Raw genomic sequence first — 18,735 nt, 5'->3', positions numbered from 1 at the left:
TCTCCCAGCCCTGTAGTAATCCAAATTTATCTCCTCCCTCCATTTTTTTCTTCTTCTCCTGCACTGCTTCCAGTAAAATGATATTTTTTCTCCCTCCCAGAAAATTCATACTCCCATGTTATCTCATTATTCTTTGCAACAGCATGCCAAATTCGCTGTCGTTTTCCCACTGGAGCTATGTCCTGAAAAAGACAAAGTGGTCTGTGCTCATTCTTACCTACTGCAGACTCCCTGGAATTGAAAATGCTACAGTGCTAGCACTTAGAAAGATCCCTCCGAATTCTGGGCTCTGTGCCCACCAAGCAGGAAAGAAAACGTATCTCAGAGAACAGCACCTGACTCCAACATCCTTATTGCTTGGCTAGCAAAGGAAAAATAGCTTCAGCTCTCTTCAAGTTGCTCTGCTTCTAGCACAGGGGTGGGAAGGCCAGAAATGCCAGGGGAAGATGGGCCCCCATCAAAACTCTGCTTAGCTTGAAACCAGCTCTGGTCTGCAGTGACCACCTGCAAGCACTGAGAGCCACCAACCCCATATCTGTCAGGGAACAAACTGCAGTAGAATGACAGTAAGGGGTCTAGAAAGGCTAAAAGGTGCACAGCTCCACACAGATTGCCCACCCTGCACTCCCCTCTGCAGCTGCTGGAGACAAGTTGACATGTCTGTGGGTCAGTTCATCTGATGAAGCTTGGCTCGCTCCTTTAGGTTGAACTGGTTAATGTCCTAGAAGGGCCTGCTTCTCCTCACTGGTGATAAAGGGAGTCCAAGGTGAGTCACTCCAGTGGAAACAGCTACATGTGGTCACATGAATCTCTGTCTCACTGGCTTACCCCAAGATGTCCAGCAACATTTACATCCATCTGATATCTAACTTCAGGTTCCTGTAAAAGACACTGGTGTGCCTTGCTCCAGTTGTGCCCAGAAACACTTCCCATAACTCTGAAGCCTAAGGCAGAATTTTCCCCTATGCTTATCTTCAGCAGTGAGAGCAAAGGCTGTGTAGATAGAAAACCCCCTTCCTCCTCAGAGGAAACTCCAGAACTAGATCTTACCAAGGAACTCACTGCCAGGGCAGTGTTTATACACAAGAAGCCTGGCTAGCTTCAGCTGCCTTTGTGGACAAGGAATTTTGCTCTGCAGTGCATGCACTAAGTCCTTTAATTTCAGGGGAATGGATACTGAAGGGCAACAGCTAATGTACTAAATAGAGTTAATAATTTTTCAATGGGTAAATCTCAGCATCAACAACTACATCTTTGTACCACTTAGAAACAATGAATGGCCAACTCTGAGTCTTTGTAAGCAAGGAGCTCCTCAAAGGCCGTGCATAATGGAGAAAGAACCTGTGTGGTTCTTTCCACACAATAATGCCTGTGATCAGTTGGAAGAAAACTGGAGGATTTGGCCTTTAGCTGGTACACATTGATTTCGAGTTTGTGATTAGGGCTGGGCAGAAAACAAGAATTCCTCTTCATGAGAACTTGCTGCTGATGCTTCCAAGTTGTTTTTGTTCTGCCAAAATGACAAAGCTCTTTTGAATTTTTGTCATAAAATAAACATCTAAAGAAGGGAGAGCGCACATCCTTTGAACTGCCAATAACTGGGAATCACAAGAAGTGTTAGAGGCTGCAAGAGTCCCACAGTCTAAGCAAAAAGGCAAGCGTGAGTTCTCCATACTCCAGATACGACCATTAGCTTTTAGATAAATTACAGTAATTCTGTATTTTTTTCCTCTTCCCAGTTTTGACCACAAAAGGAACCTAACACCTCTAAAACCTTCCTGATGAAATTTTAATCAAAGCCAAAACCAGTCAAATGTTTTTGTCCCACTGAAGAGTTCCTGGCCATCTCCATTCACAGTGATGCCGTGGTGTAAAGCCTCTTGACAGCCAAAACCAGCAACTATCTGCCTGCTCCTACCTGAGAGTAATTTAGCTTGAGCTGGACAGTTTTAATAGTGCCAAAAGTTTTAAGCCCCATGCCTGCTAATATCTCTGTGTCTCTGTGCCTGTGACCCTGCTAAGTGAGGACTATTGGGACTTATCCTCTGGCATTTATTTATGTCTGAAAAGGGCCTGAGGCTACAGCCCTAGAAGAGCCCAAGACAGAGCTTAGAGAGGGGCAGCCACCAGGTTCCCTTTATGACTTGTTCTTCTAGAACAAGTTACTGAGCGTACTGGAACAAACAATTAAACATTCCCTTTATAAACACCTAGAGGATAATGATACAGTAAAGGAAAAAATAACCAATGCACTTTTGGCAAACATATATCTTGTCACCCCTTTTTTTATAGGATAACTGGCATAGTGGATAAAGAGGGAGCAGTGTGTGATATATCTTGACTTGAGCAGGCCTGACAGCCTCCTGAACAAGCTAAGAAAATATGGCAGATGTTAAATCACCATCAGGATGCTTCAAAGAGCTGTGAACAACAGACAGCTATCTGCGGGGAGGGAGGTTTTGTGAGTTGTTACCACGGACTTCTTTGTGCCCTGATCTTTTTAATGCTTCACTTAACGCCTTTGGGATGCGGTAGAATGAAGGCACCTGACTTTCAATGAGGAAGCCAAGATGAGGGCCACTACAAGTATGTTCTCCACGGAGCCCATCTCCATTGAGAAATCAACTGGATGGAAAGCAACAGCAGCAAGCACCAATGCTGTGCTCAGGAAGGGGGAAATCACAATTAATGCTCAGCTGTAGAAATGGAGAATGTGCATCAAGTCACAACATGCAGCAAGCCACTACTTGAGAGCTGCAGGAATTAATAAGAGAAAGCAATGAGGTATTCTTATAAATAAAAGGTGAATTTCATCTCATTCTAAGGTCAGTTAAGTGAAGCATGATATGCAAAATATTACAGTCACTTATTTACCTTTCACCTGCACAAATGAGTCCTGAACTAGAACTTTTGCTTAGGTTCTGGACAATATATTTAAGGAAAAGCGTTACCAAATTGTACAGTAGTGAAAAAAGCACAATATAAGGGATGGAAAATACAACTTGTGAGAAATCAGCCAGTTAGGCTTGATTGCAGATGTCTAAGACATAGGGTTTAATGGGCAGGTGAAAGGTAGTTTTGAGTAAGAGGAGGATAAATTACCATCATCCGTTGGGGAAGGATCATAAATATTTGGCAACAAAAACAGTTTGGATCACATCTTACTAAAAGCTTTCCAAGCACAACAAGTATGAGATAATGGCCATACACGGCTTTTGGTGCATGGGGTCTCTTCAAAAAACACATGTTGGAAGCAACCAACATCTATTTGATCTTGTCTCTAGTGCATAGGAAGGGAGCATGCTGCCTCTTGTGGGCCCTTCCAGATATTTGCATCTCTGATCAAAGGCAAAAAGAAATATGCAGAGTAGCAAATGAAAGTCTCTAATTGCCACTACACCAACAGTGTGGCAGCATAAAATGCTGGTGGGTTATAGCTGCCTTTTCATGTCTTCACCTCAATATGAAGGGCACAATACCAGCACTTGTTTGTGACTGAGCTGGGCAGAGACAGCTGCCTCCAGCTCACCCCACTTTGGCAACAGTGTTGGCTATCTGAGTCAGAAAGACAGAAGAGCCAGCCAATGGTTATGCTCAGCAATCTTTGAGCAGTGGATGTCTACGTCTCCAAGTAGAGCAGTCTTAGAGTTTGAAAAAGGGGAAAGAGTCATAAAGAATGCTGGATAATCTTATATTCTATGATTCTATGATTTTCTGAAGAGTGGAAATGAAACTCCATTAAGCTGTGATGATGTAAATGCAGCCAATTCTTAGGAAACATCAAAACCCATCTCTTTCAGCTGGCACTGCAGTTATGGAAGTGGCCTTCCTTATTTATACTGCACCTATCCTGTACCTACCTACTTGTTAGTCTCTGATATAGCCAGCTCATCTGTTTCTTGGCATGAGGAGGCTGGGCTTTCACAGTGACCATCTAGATGAGGTTGCAGAAAAATGAGAGATTAAGGCCCTGCCTCTGGTACCCAATGCAGGGGAGCAGAGACCTGGCACATCACTAACTGAGCAAGAGAAAGGGCATGAGCACAGCTGATGTCCATCAGCAGACACTGCAGGATGTCTGGTGGCAAGTGTGGGCAGCACCAGCCTGATTGCTTAGAAAGAACTTTTGATGGTCAGCCCAGGCATCCTCCTGCCAGACCAGCACATCAATCAACTAACAACCCTGTTATTTAATTTTTCAGTAGCTGTGTCCTCCTGAAAACATTTATTTACTTTTCAGTTTAGGATGCCCGCTGCTTTCTCCAGTCCATGCTTTTAATTTTATTACACAAAAGCATGAGAAAGAAATAAATTATATTAAATAAGAAACCTAAAAAGCTTAGCACACAACTCAATATCCAAACTCCTCTCATTTGCACTAGTGACAGACTATTTTTCAGGCTGGCAAACTGCACATCTGGGAATAATAATAATAATCAATATGAGAAAATGATACAGTGAGAGAAAAGGGATATTTTGCAGTGTATACCAGTTTCTAATAAATTAGTTTTATTAGTTAAGATTATTTAAAATGAATTATTCATTAGTTTTAAACTAATAAAAATATGGTTTAAAATAAGCCTAATTCCTCCAAATTGTAAAGGAATTTGTATTTATATTTCTCTTTTTTTATTTTTCTTTCAACAATCGTAACAAATCACATTTAATTTTAGAAAAATTGAAGCTGTGAGTTTCATCTAATTACAGAATTCTGGGACCAGAGGCTTAAGAAGTAAGCATGATGTTGCAGTGGGTCTTTTGGTAAATTCATGGAACACGTTAAGCAAAGATTATCCACAGACACTGCTTTGAGGCATGTTTGAGTGTGCCAGTACCTGAATTCTCTCATCCTCAGAAAGGTGGCAGTAGCTCAGAGCTGGACACCCACACATTTAATTGAAAGCTCAGCTGGAGAACTCAATTCTGCTGCTTACACTTGTATCTAATGGGCACAAATAAAATTAATAATACATGTGCATGGCTCTAAAATTCATTCATACCAATTTTTTTCTGGACAGGTAAATGAAAACCGCATGCGGTCAGACTTTACCAGAAGTAAACTACCTGCACGGCTGCAGCAAGCAGCAAGGCTGGGTACATCTTCAGGGCTCTGTGAGTGCGTTTCATGCTGGCTGCATTCCCTCAAACTCTCAAACAGTCCAGAAGACCTGCTCTGAGTGCTGGTGCACATAACTCCTCATGCTGCTGAAGGGGGATTTTGCACAAGACAAATTGGGAACTTCATTTTTACTGCACTCAAATGTAAGGCATCACCCCTGACCACACAGCCCGACTTTGTCTTGCTGATGAACACTCAACATGCTAGTTAGCCCTGAGCTGGCCAAGTAATAGCAAGAGGAGAGTCCATTTGTACATGTATTTATACACAGAATAATCCAAACATTAGCTGTGAGAAATAAAATTTGGAGCATTTTTGTTTGCTAGACAGATCCAAAGAGACAACAAATTCCTATCTGACTGATAACAAAGAAGCTGAATGTTTCTGCAGTACGTATTAAACACAGCCATACGTATCTATCTATTTAAGCTAATCTATAAATATTTTAGATAAATAGGCAGATAGACAGAATTGCAGGAAGATTAAATTAAAAAAAAAAAAGTCAACTGTTTTGTTTGCTATTCTGGTCTAGGCAGGATGGAACAAGCAAACTCCATAGTGCCCTTACCAGTAATTGGTGACCTCCTTGATGTGTTTACTCTCTATTATACCAAGCATGCAGGCAGGCAGACAGGGCAATGCTGCTTCAGATTGCCAAGTTTCCAGTTCCCTGTGACATACGCAGGAGGAGGGCAGCTAAAAATGGAGTACATAACATAAGGTAGGCGGCTGCTACCACAGGTACCAGGTTTCACACATGCCTAGAGACAGTGCACCCTGCAAACCAGTGCCCCTGCACAGAAAAACATCCAGGAAAATTAATTCCCCAGCCTTGCAAGAGGCTGACAACAGAAGGCCAAAAAGCACAACATTCTTGCTGATGTAAGAAAAAAGAAAGAAAATCTGAGGACAGAGACGATGAAGAAACAAGAGGGCTATCTGGGAAGACACAAGACAAGCACCTCATCCCAACAAGTGGCATCATAAACAAATGCTTTCCCCTCAGAGCCAGAAGGACCAGAGCCAAGAGCCAGGTTTGTATCTAGAATATGCCTTGGTATCACTGATGTTCCCTACTCTGTCACTGCTTTGGAACGGATGGACTGATGTCAGAGCAAAGCCACGCCATGCCACAGAGGAAGGAGCAGCCCTGCTGGCTCCTGCTGTAAACCAAAGGAATTGCTCACTCTTGGCTGCCATTGCAAGGTCCACAGCCTACTGGCTCTGTGGTTTCCCTAAGAAGGACACAGATCCTTCCACCTGCCATGTTTGTCTCTCTTTGCTCGCTTCTCAGGCATGTTGCTTACCTTGCACAATCAAGTAAACCTGGGAAGTCTTGGGGTGATGCTGTGTCTGCACTGAACACGTATAGGACCCCTCATCATAGACATCCACTTTCTGGATCCGCAGGCTGTATTCCAGGGGGTTTCTCTTCTCAAGCTCTACTCGAGGGTCCAGGGACCACTTGTCCTCTCCAGCAAAAATGATGCCAGAACGGTTTAACCAGGCCACCTTGGAGCTTCTGTCTTCTACATAACACCTGAAGATGGTGAGAAAGGTGAGAGAGAGATTAACAAGTGTCTCCATTTTGTCCCTTCCCTCTACTACATTGCTCAGGTGCTAGTTAGTACAATCCTGCTGGCACAGCAGCTACTCATCACCATGGCCCAAAGCCCGATTCTTTCACAAGGATTTTTTGAAAGGCTTCATGAACATTTGAGATTTGGGGTGGCCACAGCTCCTGGTCTCACTTCCTGTTGTCTGTGGCCTACACACGCACAATAAATGACTTTGGAAGGCCACAAGAGATCCCAGTCACCAGATCCCTTCTAACTGCCAGTAGGAAAGGTCAGGAGTCCTTCACATGCTCCCCGCTCACCTTCAGAAGTTAAGCACACAAGAGGAGTTGCATTCCCAGCCCCCTGCCAGTTCAGAGGGCAAAGGTTCAGGGCTTCAGCTTTGTCAGCTCAGCACACAGCTTCTCCAGCCCTCAGTTTCAGCAGCACAAGGAGAAGAAGCTGTGGTGTTAAGCTCACAGCTGAAGAAGACAAGGGGGACTCAACTTCTCTCTCTCTTGGCAGCTGTACCCATCAGAGCCAGGCTCACATAGGCTGAGAGAGCCTGTCCGTCAGCAGCCTGTAGGACAGAGCAGCTCAGTCTCCAGAGCTTTCGCTCCTCCATTGCTCAGAGCTCTGCTCACAGCCTCCTGGCATCCAAATAATCTAGCACCTCTCCCTGGCACTATTCAGGCATGTGTTGCCTTTGAGAAAGAAAAGAGAGAGGATAAAGATTATCACTTCATGATAAGACAAACATTTGACAGTAGGCTAGGAGGCTTTCACACAGCCTTTTAGCACGGGTCAGACATTTTCCAAGGTCCTCTGCTTGAATGCATTTCATTCAGGCCATGCCACAGCTGTGTCCTGTGTGACGTGACCCCACCATACGGCCAGCACCTCCCACTCCCCTGCTCTGTGGATGCACTCTGGGTTGTACTGAGTTACCTGGGAGTAGGAGGAAAGCCAGGCTGTGTGGGAGTAGCTGAGAGGCCCACCAAGCTGCTGGCCAGGCTGGAAGCAAGCCTGATTTGACAAACATTTGCTTTAGAGAGCAGCCCAAAAGACCCCAGCCTAAGGTTCAATCTTTCTGAAAGGTATTCCAAGTTCCTCTGTGCACATTTTGGATTTGTGAAGATCCCAAGGGGGATGGCATTGAGAAACTAAGCAGATTAACAGCTGCAGCTGAACTCAGTGGGTGTTGAAGTTTCTCAGCCACTTCCAAACCCGCAACACACCTATCTGCACGAGCAGAGTACAACAGCGCCAGCACAGCACCAACCCAGTCATGCTGCTTTTTGGACTTGCACTATATGTACCACCTACTCTGCCTGGAGGCAGGTGCGCCATTTCTGCGCCATGCTCTTTGATGAGGTGCAAAGATACCCCTTCAGAATGCTCACCCAGGGGCCCTCAGTGACTGACAGGAGGAGGAGACACACTACAGAAAACAAAAACTGTGCCAGAACGTGTTGCGTGCTGCTTTTGCCCAGGGTTATCCCTAGGCCAGTGGTACAACCAAAATAATGTGAGAGAGAATGGGAAAGAAAAGGCAAGGAGGAAAACTGGACGAGCGAGCAAACTGGGTCTGAACTACTCATCTGGGCATACCTGCGCCTCTGAAACTGCCACAGAAAATCAGTGTACGAGTGTGGAAACTCCAAGCCCAGGCATGCTCCAAACATGCACTCAGGTTTCCCAGCATGTCAGTCTGCACACATGCACCCTCCTACTCTGCCAGAGATGCCACCCAACCTTATGGATCATGCTTTAATAAGGATTTATGGCGATGATTTTCACAGTGTAATAAGTGCTAATTCAATACTAATAGAATATTAAATGGCATGTTAACTGACATTTTAACTGCAAGGCAATGGGAGCAAGGCATCTTGCAAGATATCAAATGGCTCTTATCATTCACTAATAATCGATAAACAAGTTCACTGAGATAGTCAAACGCTTTTCATTAGGCTTATTGAAAGCATTACCATCAGTGCTAGTGAGTGCTAATAAACTATTTGTGATCCATCCATTCAGCTTTTCCTTGTGGTTTCGGGTTTAATTTCTTGACATCTGCTGATGTAGCTACTGAGAAGGGCGGCGAGCGGTGATGGTCACGTCTTGGACAATCACTACAGGGACTTAGGAACTATTGATTTTACCATCAGTTCAATCCATACACAGAGAAGGAAAAGAAAACTTGCTGCTGTGCCTCTTTAGCCTCTTTGCTATCTCATAAAAAAAAAAACAAAAAAAACAAAAAAAAACCCACAAAAAGCAAAAAAAAAAAGGCCCCAAAAACTTAACTAAAAATAAAACAAAATAAAACAAACAGTACAATATAATGTGGCTCCTTCATGATTTTTAGCTACTGCGCCATTTCTAGCTGCTACTGATATCTTTCCTTTCCTCACTCAATGCCTGACAATTGTGTAAGAGCCATCCAGGAGTGGACAACTGGAAACTGGAACTGGAGAAAGGCACCTGGACATCCTCACACACATCTCAGTCACCATTTCCACAATACTGAAAACGGTCTTGGGCAATTTCACAGTAGAAAAGCGAAGGATAATGCCTTTACCCCAGGAAAGTGCTTTGGGATCTTCAGCCAGAAATGTCACCTCTAACTACTGGAAAAACTAGACACATGACGCAAAGAAAATCTCACCTGGCTCATTTTCTCCAGAGGAGATGTGCTCTGTTGCTCCTGACTGCAGACATTTATTTACACAGCCAGGACCAGCTCCACTAGCACTGCTAGGAGAAATGCTAACACTCATCAGCTAAAAGCAGTTCCAAAGCTCACCCTAACCCTAACCCTAACCCTAACCCTACCCTAACCCTAACCCTAACCCCTCACCACTCACTCACAACAATTCTGGTCCCTGCACCACTGCTCACTCTCCATCTGAATTGCATGAGTGCCCTCTCCAATGCTTGGCATGGCAGGCAGCCCAAAGTCTTTCTGCTCTGCTGATTAGAAACCTTTTTTTTTTCTTTCTCTTTTTTCTAATTTTAAGTCTAGATTTATTCATGGCTGGATCATATCCATTTCCTCTCATGCCAACACCATCCTTTAGCTTAAATAACTTTTCTCTCTCCTGGGTGCTTATCTTCCAGTGTGTTCACTGAGAGCAATCATATTCCCTCTCAGCCTTCATTTTGCTGGGCTCAACAAGCCAGACTCTTCTAGTTTCTTCTTGTATGATAGACTCTCCATTGCCCTAAACATCCCAGTAGCCCTTCTCCACACCTGCTTCAGTCTGAACTCCTCTGCCGTGACCAGAATTCATACCCAACTTTCTAGATGAGGTCTCCCCAGTGCCTTGTACAGAAATGTTCCTATCTCGCTCTCCCTAACATCAACTGTTTTTAATGAAAGCAAAAAGGATTGCAACCAGCGAATATGACTATCAGTGCAGAACTGCTCATGTGCTGCGAGCATCCTCATCTCTCCATTCGATACGGACGGAAAATGAAATCCAAGGGAATTCGCCAAAAATATTCCAGCCTAAAAATGAGAGCTGCATGGGCTCTCACTAGCAGACACACAGCTGGTTTCCCATGGGTTTTCTTTATGTTAAAATGACTTCTTAAGAGCATAGGTTTCTGTTTTCTGTATAGAAAAAAAATATCAAACCCAAAATTACAGTAATTGTTATGCCAGTACTCTCCTGGGGTGGATGTAACTATACCAGAACAAGAGAACTTATACTGGCTTGATTTATAGCTCTTCCCATCTTCTGGGGATCAGTATACCTGCATAAACAGCTCTAGTCCACATCCATTCAAGCAGAGGTACCTTTTAATGATATCAGTACGAGCTGCTATGAAGAAAGTTAACTCCATCCTAGCCAGACCCAGTACATTTCAAATTTCCAAATAAAGCTCCTAAAGCTTCCATCAGGGTCTTGCAGTGGGATCAGATGGGAGGATGAGATTGCTGAGGAAAGCCCACGAGCTCCCTCCTTTTCCCTTTTGGGACTTGTTGGTGTACCTTTTAAGTTCAGTCAGAAACCTGATTCTGATCTCGACGAAGCATGATTAGGTGACGCTAATCAGCTACTGATCACACACCTCTTCCAGCCGTGAGTGTATGCCTCACTTGGCTTGTCTGCAGCTTCTCGTAGCATCACTGGGACCTCCGCACTTTCAAAAGGGGAAACCAGGGAATAACAGAGATGATGCAGGATGGCAATGGGGAACACTGCCAGAGGATCTGTCTTTGGGTTTCGCTTCACTTACGCCAAGGATGCTGTGCTTTTACCATCAGCAGGACATGAGCTGGCATTTAAAAAGCACCTGCAGTCGCTTAGGAACTGAAGCTCACTGAAAGACAATTAGTCTCTTCTGGGAACTGGATATTGGCTTTTACACTGAATTTGTAGAAGGACCTGAAACTAAGCATCAACTCAAGAGTCTCTGTACTGTTATAATCTTTTTCTGCCTCAGGAATACACCAAGAATGGGCCTGGGAGTGACTAATAAGTTGCCCCTATGGACTATCATCCCCTTTACCTTCCTTCACAAAATTCAGTATTGGAGATGAAGTATTCCTTCTACCTGAGACGCCACTGCCTTGTTGATAACGTTCATGTGCTCACCACTAGGTCGTTCCAGAAGAGCAACTTCCAAACTTTCCCTTGGTTTTCTTCTTAAAAATAATAATAATAATAATAATAAAAAGGAAACGTATTTCCGAGATGTGATCTCCTCTCTGACAGGAGGGGAGGGAGGGTTTGGCTGGGTAGTCCACGTGACTCAGTATCTGGTAATTATCCAGCCGCAGAGGCAATGCGAAACGTTCTGTGCTGTCGCAGAGAATGACAGCACCTGGAGCTCCAGCACCCAGATAAAAAGCAGAGAGACAATTGGGCAGATGGAGAAAGGCAATGCTACATTGCAGGAGGGGGGAGAGAAAAAACAGGGAGAGGCAAAAGCTGGCGAGAAACATCAAGGCAGCCGGCACAGCTACTGGAGAATGAGATGATGCCACAGATCAGTACAGAAAAGGCCAGTTCTGAAAGAAGGGAAAGCAGAAAGAAATGGGATCATAGAGCAAGGGTTGTCCAGACACGAATGTTTGGGGAATGAACTGGGAACAGCAGCAGCAGTGAATGGGGATTGCAGGATCTGAGCACCCAGATGCATGGTCCAGTGCTCATCCTCCTGTAATTAGTGACAGACATTTCAAACAAAGCTGGAACACCTACTAAAAGGACGGCGTAAATCACCATCTAAATCTCATGATCCTTTCCAGCCACAAAAGCCCATTAATCTAGACTTAAGCAAATATGAGTTGGCCTCCTGTCTGAATGACAGTTTGCATTCCACCTTGTAAGTCTGTACTATACCTCTTTTATCCCCAGGAATTTCTTAACCCCTTGCCCCCTTTTACTTTTGTTTTTAAACTCATTAACATCCTCATTTTGAGATAATTTGATAATTTGTTGCTGAGAATTTCATAGATTAACCCTTAATTGGTACAGGGCTGTGACGTGTATCAGATTTAAGTGTTACAGGAAACTCGGAAGTGACTCCATGCTCTGTATGATGTGAAACAGTTCCTCCCAACACCTGAGTAGTACACTACCTGGCTTCCAACATTGTGCTGTTTTGAGGACCGTATCTTTTCCATCTATACTGTTCCTTCTCCAAAAGGGAAAGGAGAATACCGAAATTCCTTTTAGAGGCAAAGCACAGTGGGAACGGGAGCAATATTAGCAAAAATAAGACCAAATTTTCCCATCTTCTCTGAGGCTCTGAATACCTGAGATGACTCACCCAAATTATCATCCACCCTTCCAAGCACTGCCCTCAGCAGCTGAATGAGAAGGATGGCTTACGGCAATGAGGGCAATGGTGGGCCTAACCTGCCTTATCCCTCCTGCTGCTGCATCCGCAAGAGGGACATCTCCTTGATGTGCCAACACTCCAGCTATTATTTACAACTGACCCTTTCCATCTAAAGCTCCCACTGCTGCTGCACAACTGGTGGAGTTGGGGCTTGTAGAGATTGCACAGATCATGTACAGAGAAACATTGGCTTCCTTGACTGCTCCAACGCTGTCATCAGTGCCACTGTGGACTAAACTACACCCATGCGAGCAACAGTAGGAAATAGAAAGAAAAAAGTCTAATGTAGACACAGCCTTTGAGGAGCTTAACCCTTCTTCCCCTTTTCTATCTCTCTTCCACATGAAAGCAGAAAACAGCTTCTGAGCAAGGCACACGTTCTCATTTCCATATCTGAAGCCAGTGCTGAAATACCATCATGAAATAATGCCTTGAGAGAAGAAGACACGAAGCAGATTCCCTTTGAGAGATTCTGCTGCTTCTCTTTTTTAATTCCATCCAAAACCAACTTCGGATGAGTACGGAGCGCACCTGGACGGTACAGTCAATCCCAGGTTACCTTGTTACCAGAGTGATATGGGGAAATTGGAGGGAATTCAGAGGCAAGCAACAACAAAATCCATCAAAGACTGGAAAGGGATCAGCATCTAAGGGAAGCTTAAAACATTAAATATGTATAACTTGACTAAGAGAGGACTTAAAAGGGATATGTTGACAAGCTATACCTCTTTGGAAGCTGAAAGCACCAAGGGAAGAGAGGAATTATTTAGCATGATGTGTGGGGGTCCAGAAAGGAGAACTGAGTCAAGAAAGAGAGGAGAAATAAGTGTTCAGACTTGAAGGAAGAAGAACTTTTTTACCACCTTCAAGTGCTAGTCTCATGAAGAGTCCCCCAAGGAAAGCAAGGAAGCCTCTAATGTCTCAGATACTTAATACAGCTACAGCCTTCTTTTCATTAAGTACATTCCTAAGCAATCAACTACTAGTTGAATAAACTACCGATACAAAGACTAAATGTTTTGTTATTTCCAAAAACCACTGGCAGATGGTCATATTCCCAAAAGCATTTCAAGTTTTCAAGCCCTTAAAAGTCACAACTGACCCCTGACTTTTAAAAGTACTCAGCACTGAGATTAAGATCAGATTTGCCAAACTGCTCTGGGGCCTACTAGCTCTCAGTACAACACCAACATTTCTAAATAGCATTTGGCAGAATGAGTTCTTTACCAATGTAGCCCTTTACCTTGCTGTTGAACATGAGCTGTTATTGAAAATACGTCTCACAGATGTTTTATAATCATAGAAGAAAGTGCTAAAAGGCTCAGACGTGTTCTGCTTATCCTGTGTGCCAAAGAGCTTCATTAAGTGGAAACCATGGCAAAGCCATAAAAGCTAGGCAGTGCTTGGCAATACTTTTGTCCCTTTATTTGCAGCTTTGCTGCATTCTGCCTCCTTCCAATGCACCACTTCAGCCCACCAAAGGAGCCTTTCCAAAGGAGGCACTGGAAAAAGGCTTGCAGGGGAGGGGAAGAAGAGAAGTGGCTGCAAGGGAGAACTCTGAAAAGCTTTGATCTGAGCTTACCTTCACCCTCCAATACAGTACGCCTTGCAGAAGAGGACATGTTTATAAATAAATAAACAGCAGAGGAGAGAGGGAAGAGTGGAAAAGAAGTGTCAAGCACATTTGATAGTGTTTCGTCTGTTAATACGAAAGCCAGGAGCTTGGTTAAAACCTCCTGTTTGAAACAGACTGGTAGGAAGGCAGGACTCATAGAGTAATGGGGAAGGAGTAATTCCCGCAGTCATCCTGCAGTGAAACCTGGCAGACCTGACCTGCCTCATAGGCAGAGTTGCTTGGTGTGCAGTGGGGATGGTGAGAGGTGGGGAGGGATGGTGAGAGGTGGGGAGTGATGGCTGCAAAACAGCCTTCACAAACCCAGACACCACCTTTGGGCACACTTATCTGAGCACTACTGTGAGAGATCGTGCTTTCACTCTCTCTAATTGGGAACTGCCTGGGGACACTAATTCAGAGCAGAAAGCAGCAGCCAGAGCACAAACTCATGCTGCCCACGGTTTGAAAGCAACAGGCTTGGGTCAACTGGCTCCGAGCTTTGGAGCATGAACTCCCGCGCAGCTCCCAGCGGCATCGCAGACAACCGCTCTGACTGTTCCTGAACATTCTGACCTGCAGTCTTCAAGAACTGGCAAAACAAGCTGTGCAAATCGGCAAGAAAACCAAACTTTAATATTTTTTTTTTTGCACTTCCTAGCAAAAACAATACTGCTGAATCCTGCTGGAAGGGTTTACCCAGAAGTACCTTACCTGGACCAACTGCCCTTCGTGCCACTTCTCCCAGAAGCCTGCCGTGCAATGACACCTCTCCCCTACGCACAGTCAGTCCCCTACCCACAGAGCTCGGTCCTGCGCTGCCAGCAGCTTGCTTTCTTCCTGCCATGGCAAGCGCTCAGGCTGCCCACGTGGACCATGCCTGATCCTGCCGGTTCTTCTGGCAGACTGCTTGTGCTAACTGATTTCCCGAAGTCTGGCAGTGAATGGAGAGATGCCCAACTGCAGCTTCAGCCGGTGTAAATCAAAGGTCAATGAGGCCTTGCTAAGTAAATGGAGATGCCTAGATTTACATGACTTGAGGCTCGGCCCTGCTTCCTCACATCAGCTTCTAAATGAATTCGTTAAATACAGCACTTCAGTCTGCTCAGTTAAAAGCAGCTCCAGCTGGCAGGAGGTTTCAGATCCAGGGATTGTTTAAAAGATGAGGATTTGTAGCCTGCTCTGCGTTTACACTTGGCTAGAGGTAGGCTTTCACCAGCCATGCAAGGGAGCTGACGTCGTGCCCACCCGGTGGGTGTCTGCATCCCCAGCGTCTGTGCTTGGTTGGCATTTACACAGGACTGCACAACCTTGTGGGACACCTAAACCAAAATTACCCTTGGACACTGCTCACTTCCGAGAGCCGCAAGGCAGCAAACACGAGGTCCTGCTGTACTTCTACCACTCTGAGTGTTTTCTTTTGGTCTGCTCTATTAAAACAGCACTTCTTTCTTGGAGAGGATGTGTGCTGAATTTTAATCTGCAGCAGCATAAGCACCAGTACTGGCAGCAATGAGAGCTGTTTGGGATTTGCGAGACGGGAGTGAAATAGTAGTTAATTTTGACATTAAACCCTAGAAGTGAGAATGTTAAAGTTATTCTTAGGTTTTGGGGAAAAAAAAGAAGCTGTACTGTGATCGTCTGGCATGGCCCCCCCCCCCCCCCTCCATGTATTGCATAGATCTCGTGATTCCTGCAGTTTAATCCCTTATCTGCTCACTAAAACAGATGGTGTTGCAGGCTCTTTGCAGACTCTGACAAATATGACTGCGCTGGGAACACTGCTCATATATCCACAGCTTGCTGCACAACCCTCAGGACGAGATGCACTGGCTCGAGATGAAAGTTCACATTCAAAGCAAGGAACAGATCCTACAGTTTCTCCTTCAGCATTGCTGCTGAGGTCCTTCCACGCACTTGGAACAGTCACACACAAAACATCTTCTTACAGACCCATGTAAAGCTCACACCAGTATGACCCTCTGAAATCTTCATGCTGAGATCCCAGTCAAATCCCTTATTCTCTTTGGCCGGACACGTTGTTTTCCCTCAAGGAACACATCCATGTGCTAAACAAGGATACCTCCAAAACAGCTGGAAGATAAAAGACAACTGACTCAGGGGACTTGAGACCAACCCCTCTCTGACTCTGTGGTGATCGTGCTGGCTGTGCTGCTGCAGCTTTTCGTCAGGGAAAAGCAGTTCAGGGTTGCCCAGCCTCGGTATTGCTCATGCTGGGCTGCTGCACGTCTCCTCTCCGTGATGCTATCTTGAGTGTGTGAGATCTGCCAGTGTTAGGAAAGACAAGTGAGGTTAACCGAGCTACATGCATTGCTCCCCCTAGAGCAGTATACAGCAGTGATAAACCACCAGTGGAGCCGCGTTGCGGTAAGTACTGGGCCGGAGGTGAAGCACGAGGTTACGGCAGCAGCTCTACTGCCTGTCCCCTCCCGCCTGGCAGATCCTGGGTAATAAACCACTCTTCAGCCTTTCTTGTTCCAAACCCAAACTGCTGGGATTTGGGGAAGATAAAGGTTTCAACCACCATTCAGGAGAGCCTTTGCAAGAACTAAAAGCCTCCATTGGCATAAAAGCAGACATGTAATGGGCTGTCTCTGTCCCTGGAAGTAGTTTAGCACCGCAGGAACTTAGAGTCCTTTTATCTCTCTACTTTATTTAACCAGAGTCATTAAAATAAACTGATTTCCCAGCCAATTAATTATCAAATATCTGTAACAGCTTTCAAGCCCTGCCATTACTCAGGCTCGGAGGCCCCCACAGGCAATGTGAAGCCGCACTCCCTTACCTGCACCACGGCCCATGCTCAGCTGCACACAGAGAAGCACCTTGAGGGCACAGTGAGTTGCAAGCAGTGAGTGCCCCCTCTCAGCACAACTGCAGGGAAATGCAGATGCTCCTTGTTCAGACATGGGCATAAGCAACTTCTGTGTTACCCACCGAAAAACCAGCCTCTACCCCTTTGTGAACTGGAAGGTTGTACTCACCATAGGTGTGCTAGCAATGCCCCTACCATCTATTTTATAACCAATACACTCCACTCCTGTGTGGTTTCAATTAGGGGATTTCAGATGAGATTGAGGATAATGCATCCCATAATTACTTGCTCTTCTCCTTTCTGGAAACTCAAGCAGAATCATTTCCAGGCCAAAATGCGGTCTCTCTTGATTGATGACGCTAATAAAAAGGCTTTATTGTGATATAAATAGCCTTAGAAATGTCCTGGAGAGTCAATATCGGTGCTTGATGGCCTTACGCAAGCAAGGTCTTTATCTTACGGTATACTAATGCTTAATGAGTTATGCTTTTGCAAAGTTTGAATTTGGGCACAGAATGGGGAGTTACAGAAGGGTTTGCTCCCGAATTAGACATGCGAAGTAGGAGCTGCCTAAACACCTTTCCTCTTCTTCGCATTCACTGTTAATAATCTCTTTGCTCCCAGCCTGCCTGGTGCCAGTTCAAACCCGAGCACCATCTGAGCACTGCAGCAGCCATGGGAATGCACCACTCCAAACTCCCATTGCTGGAAGGTTACCAGCTGCCACCACGGTAATCAGAAAACCTGAGAGTTCTCGCCTGCTGTGCACGCATTGAGCACCTCTCAGGCTTTATGGATGCACGTGGTCATGTTCTGGGTGAAGGGCATCCATCTGCTTGCTCTAGAGCACACCCACGGCATCCATCAAAGCAGCCAAAACATTGTCATTGCTTCATGCAAGGTGAAGGCTACACAGTGCCTCCCTACACAGGAGAGGGGAGAGACATACATGAGAGAAAAGTCTAGGGCCTTCTTTTCTTTTAAGAGCCGCAGCAAATCTCAGTCCTCATAAAGGCAAAGCACAGTTTGCAAGGCTTTCTTTGAAAGCAGGGCATCCTGAAAACACACAGCCGAACCTGGCAGGATTGTCACCTTGTGCATGTAGAAACATGAGATGTCATCGTCACATTTGACCATTTAGCTGTGCCTTCCAGCACTGCTACTTCGGCTCGGATCTGGGTGCTGAAGAGCTTTGCTGCGAGTGACAGGACCATATCCACCTGTCAGAAAAAGCTGCTGTCATTGCAACCCTGACAGCGATGTGATCAGGGCCTGACAGACAGGCAGAAACAAGAGAAAAGGAGCCATCAGCAAGGGCGACCAAGAAAGTTTTGGGGAGAATGGTACAAGAGTGCATGGGAGGGGATGCAAGTGAATGACAGAGGGACAAGGCCATGCTCTCTCCTCCATGTTTCTTTTTCACCAGTGCAGAAAGGTGAAAAGATGACACTGTTTCCAGCCCTGCCTCACCTCTTCACCCACTCCTCCCTACCACAGCCATACCCAGCCAGGTAATTTAGAAGCAATTTTGTTCTTGGCAGTAGAGCCCCTGTGGGTGCACAAGCAGCTGTGCATGGGTGCATGTGTCCTCTGCAGCGTGCACAGGGTCTGCTGAGACAAGAAGGCAGCTTCATATATGCCAGAATGAGACCTCGGTCATAGAATCTGCATGCAAGGATGTGAGAGAGACTGCGCTCTGCAGGGAAAGCAGACAGCGAGAGTGAGAATGAGAAGGTGTGCAGGATTCGTCTGAGAT

The 18,735-nt window shown here is 45.3% G+C and overlaps 1 protein-coding gene across 4 annotated transcripts in view; it reads right to left on the bottom strand.

The window, feature by feature from the left end:
- Positions 1-18,735, bottom strand: part of LOC125689536 (limbic system associated membrane protein) — a 957,706-nt gene that overhangs the window by 150,329 nt on the left and 788,642 nt on the right. For all 4 annotated transcript variants that reach the window (XM_048936808.1, XM_048936828.1, XM_048936797.1 and 1 more), the window contains one exon: positions 6,427-6,659. In XM_048936808.1, coding sequence (XP_048792765.1) covers positions 6,427-6,659 — 233 coding nt within the window. The remainder of the gene's footprint in view (positions 1-6,426; positions 6,660-18,735) is intronic.

This window comes from Lagopus muta, chromosome 1, assembly GCF_023343835.1.
Source record: "Lagopus muta isolate bLagMut1 chromosome 1, bLagMut1 primary, whole genome shotgun sequence".
NCBI classification, from domain to species: Eukaryota; Metazoa; Chordata; class Aves; order Galliformes; family Phasianidae; genus Lagopus; species Lagopus muta.
The sequence above is the reverse complement of the archived record's forward strand: the minus strand, read 5'-3'. Positions and strand labels throughout refer to the sequence as shown.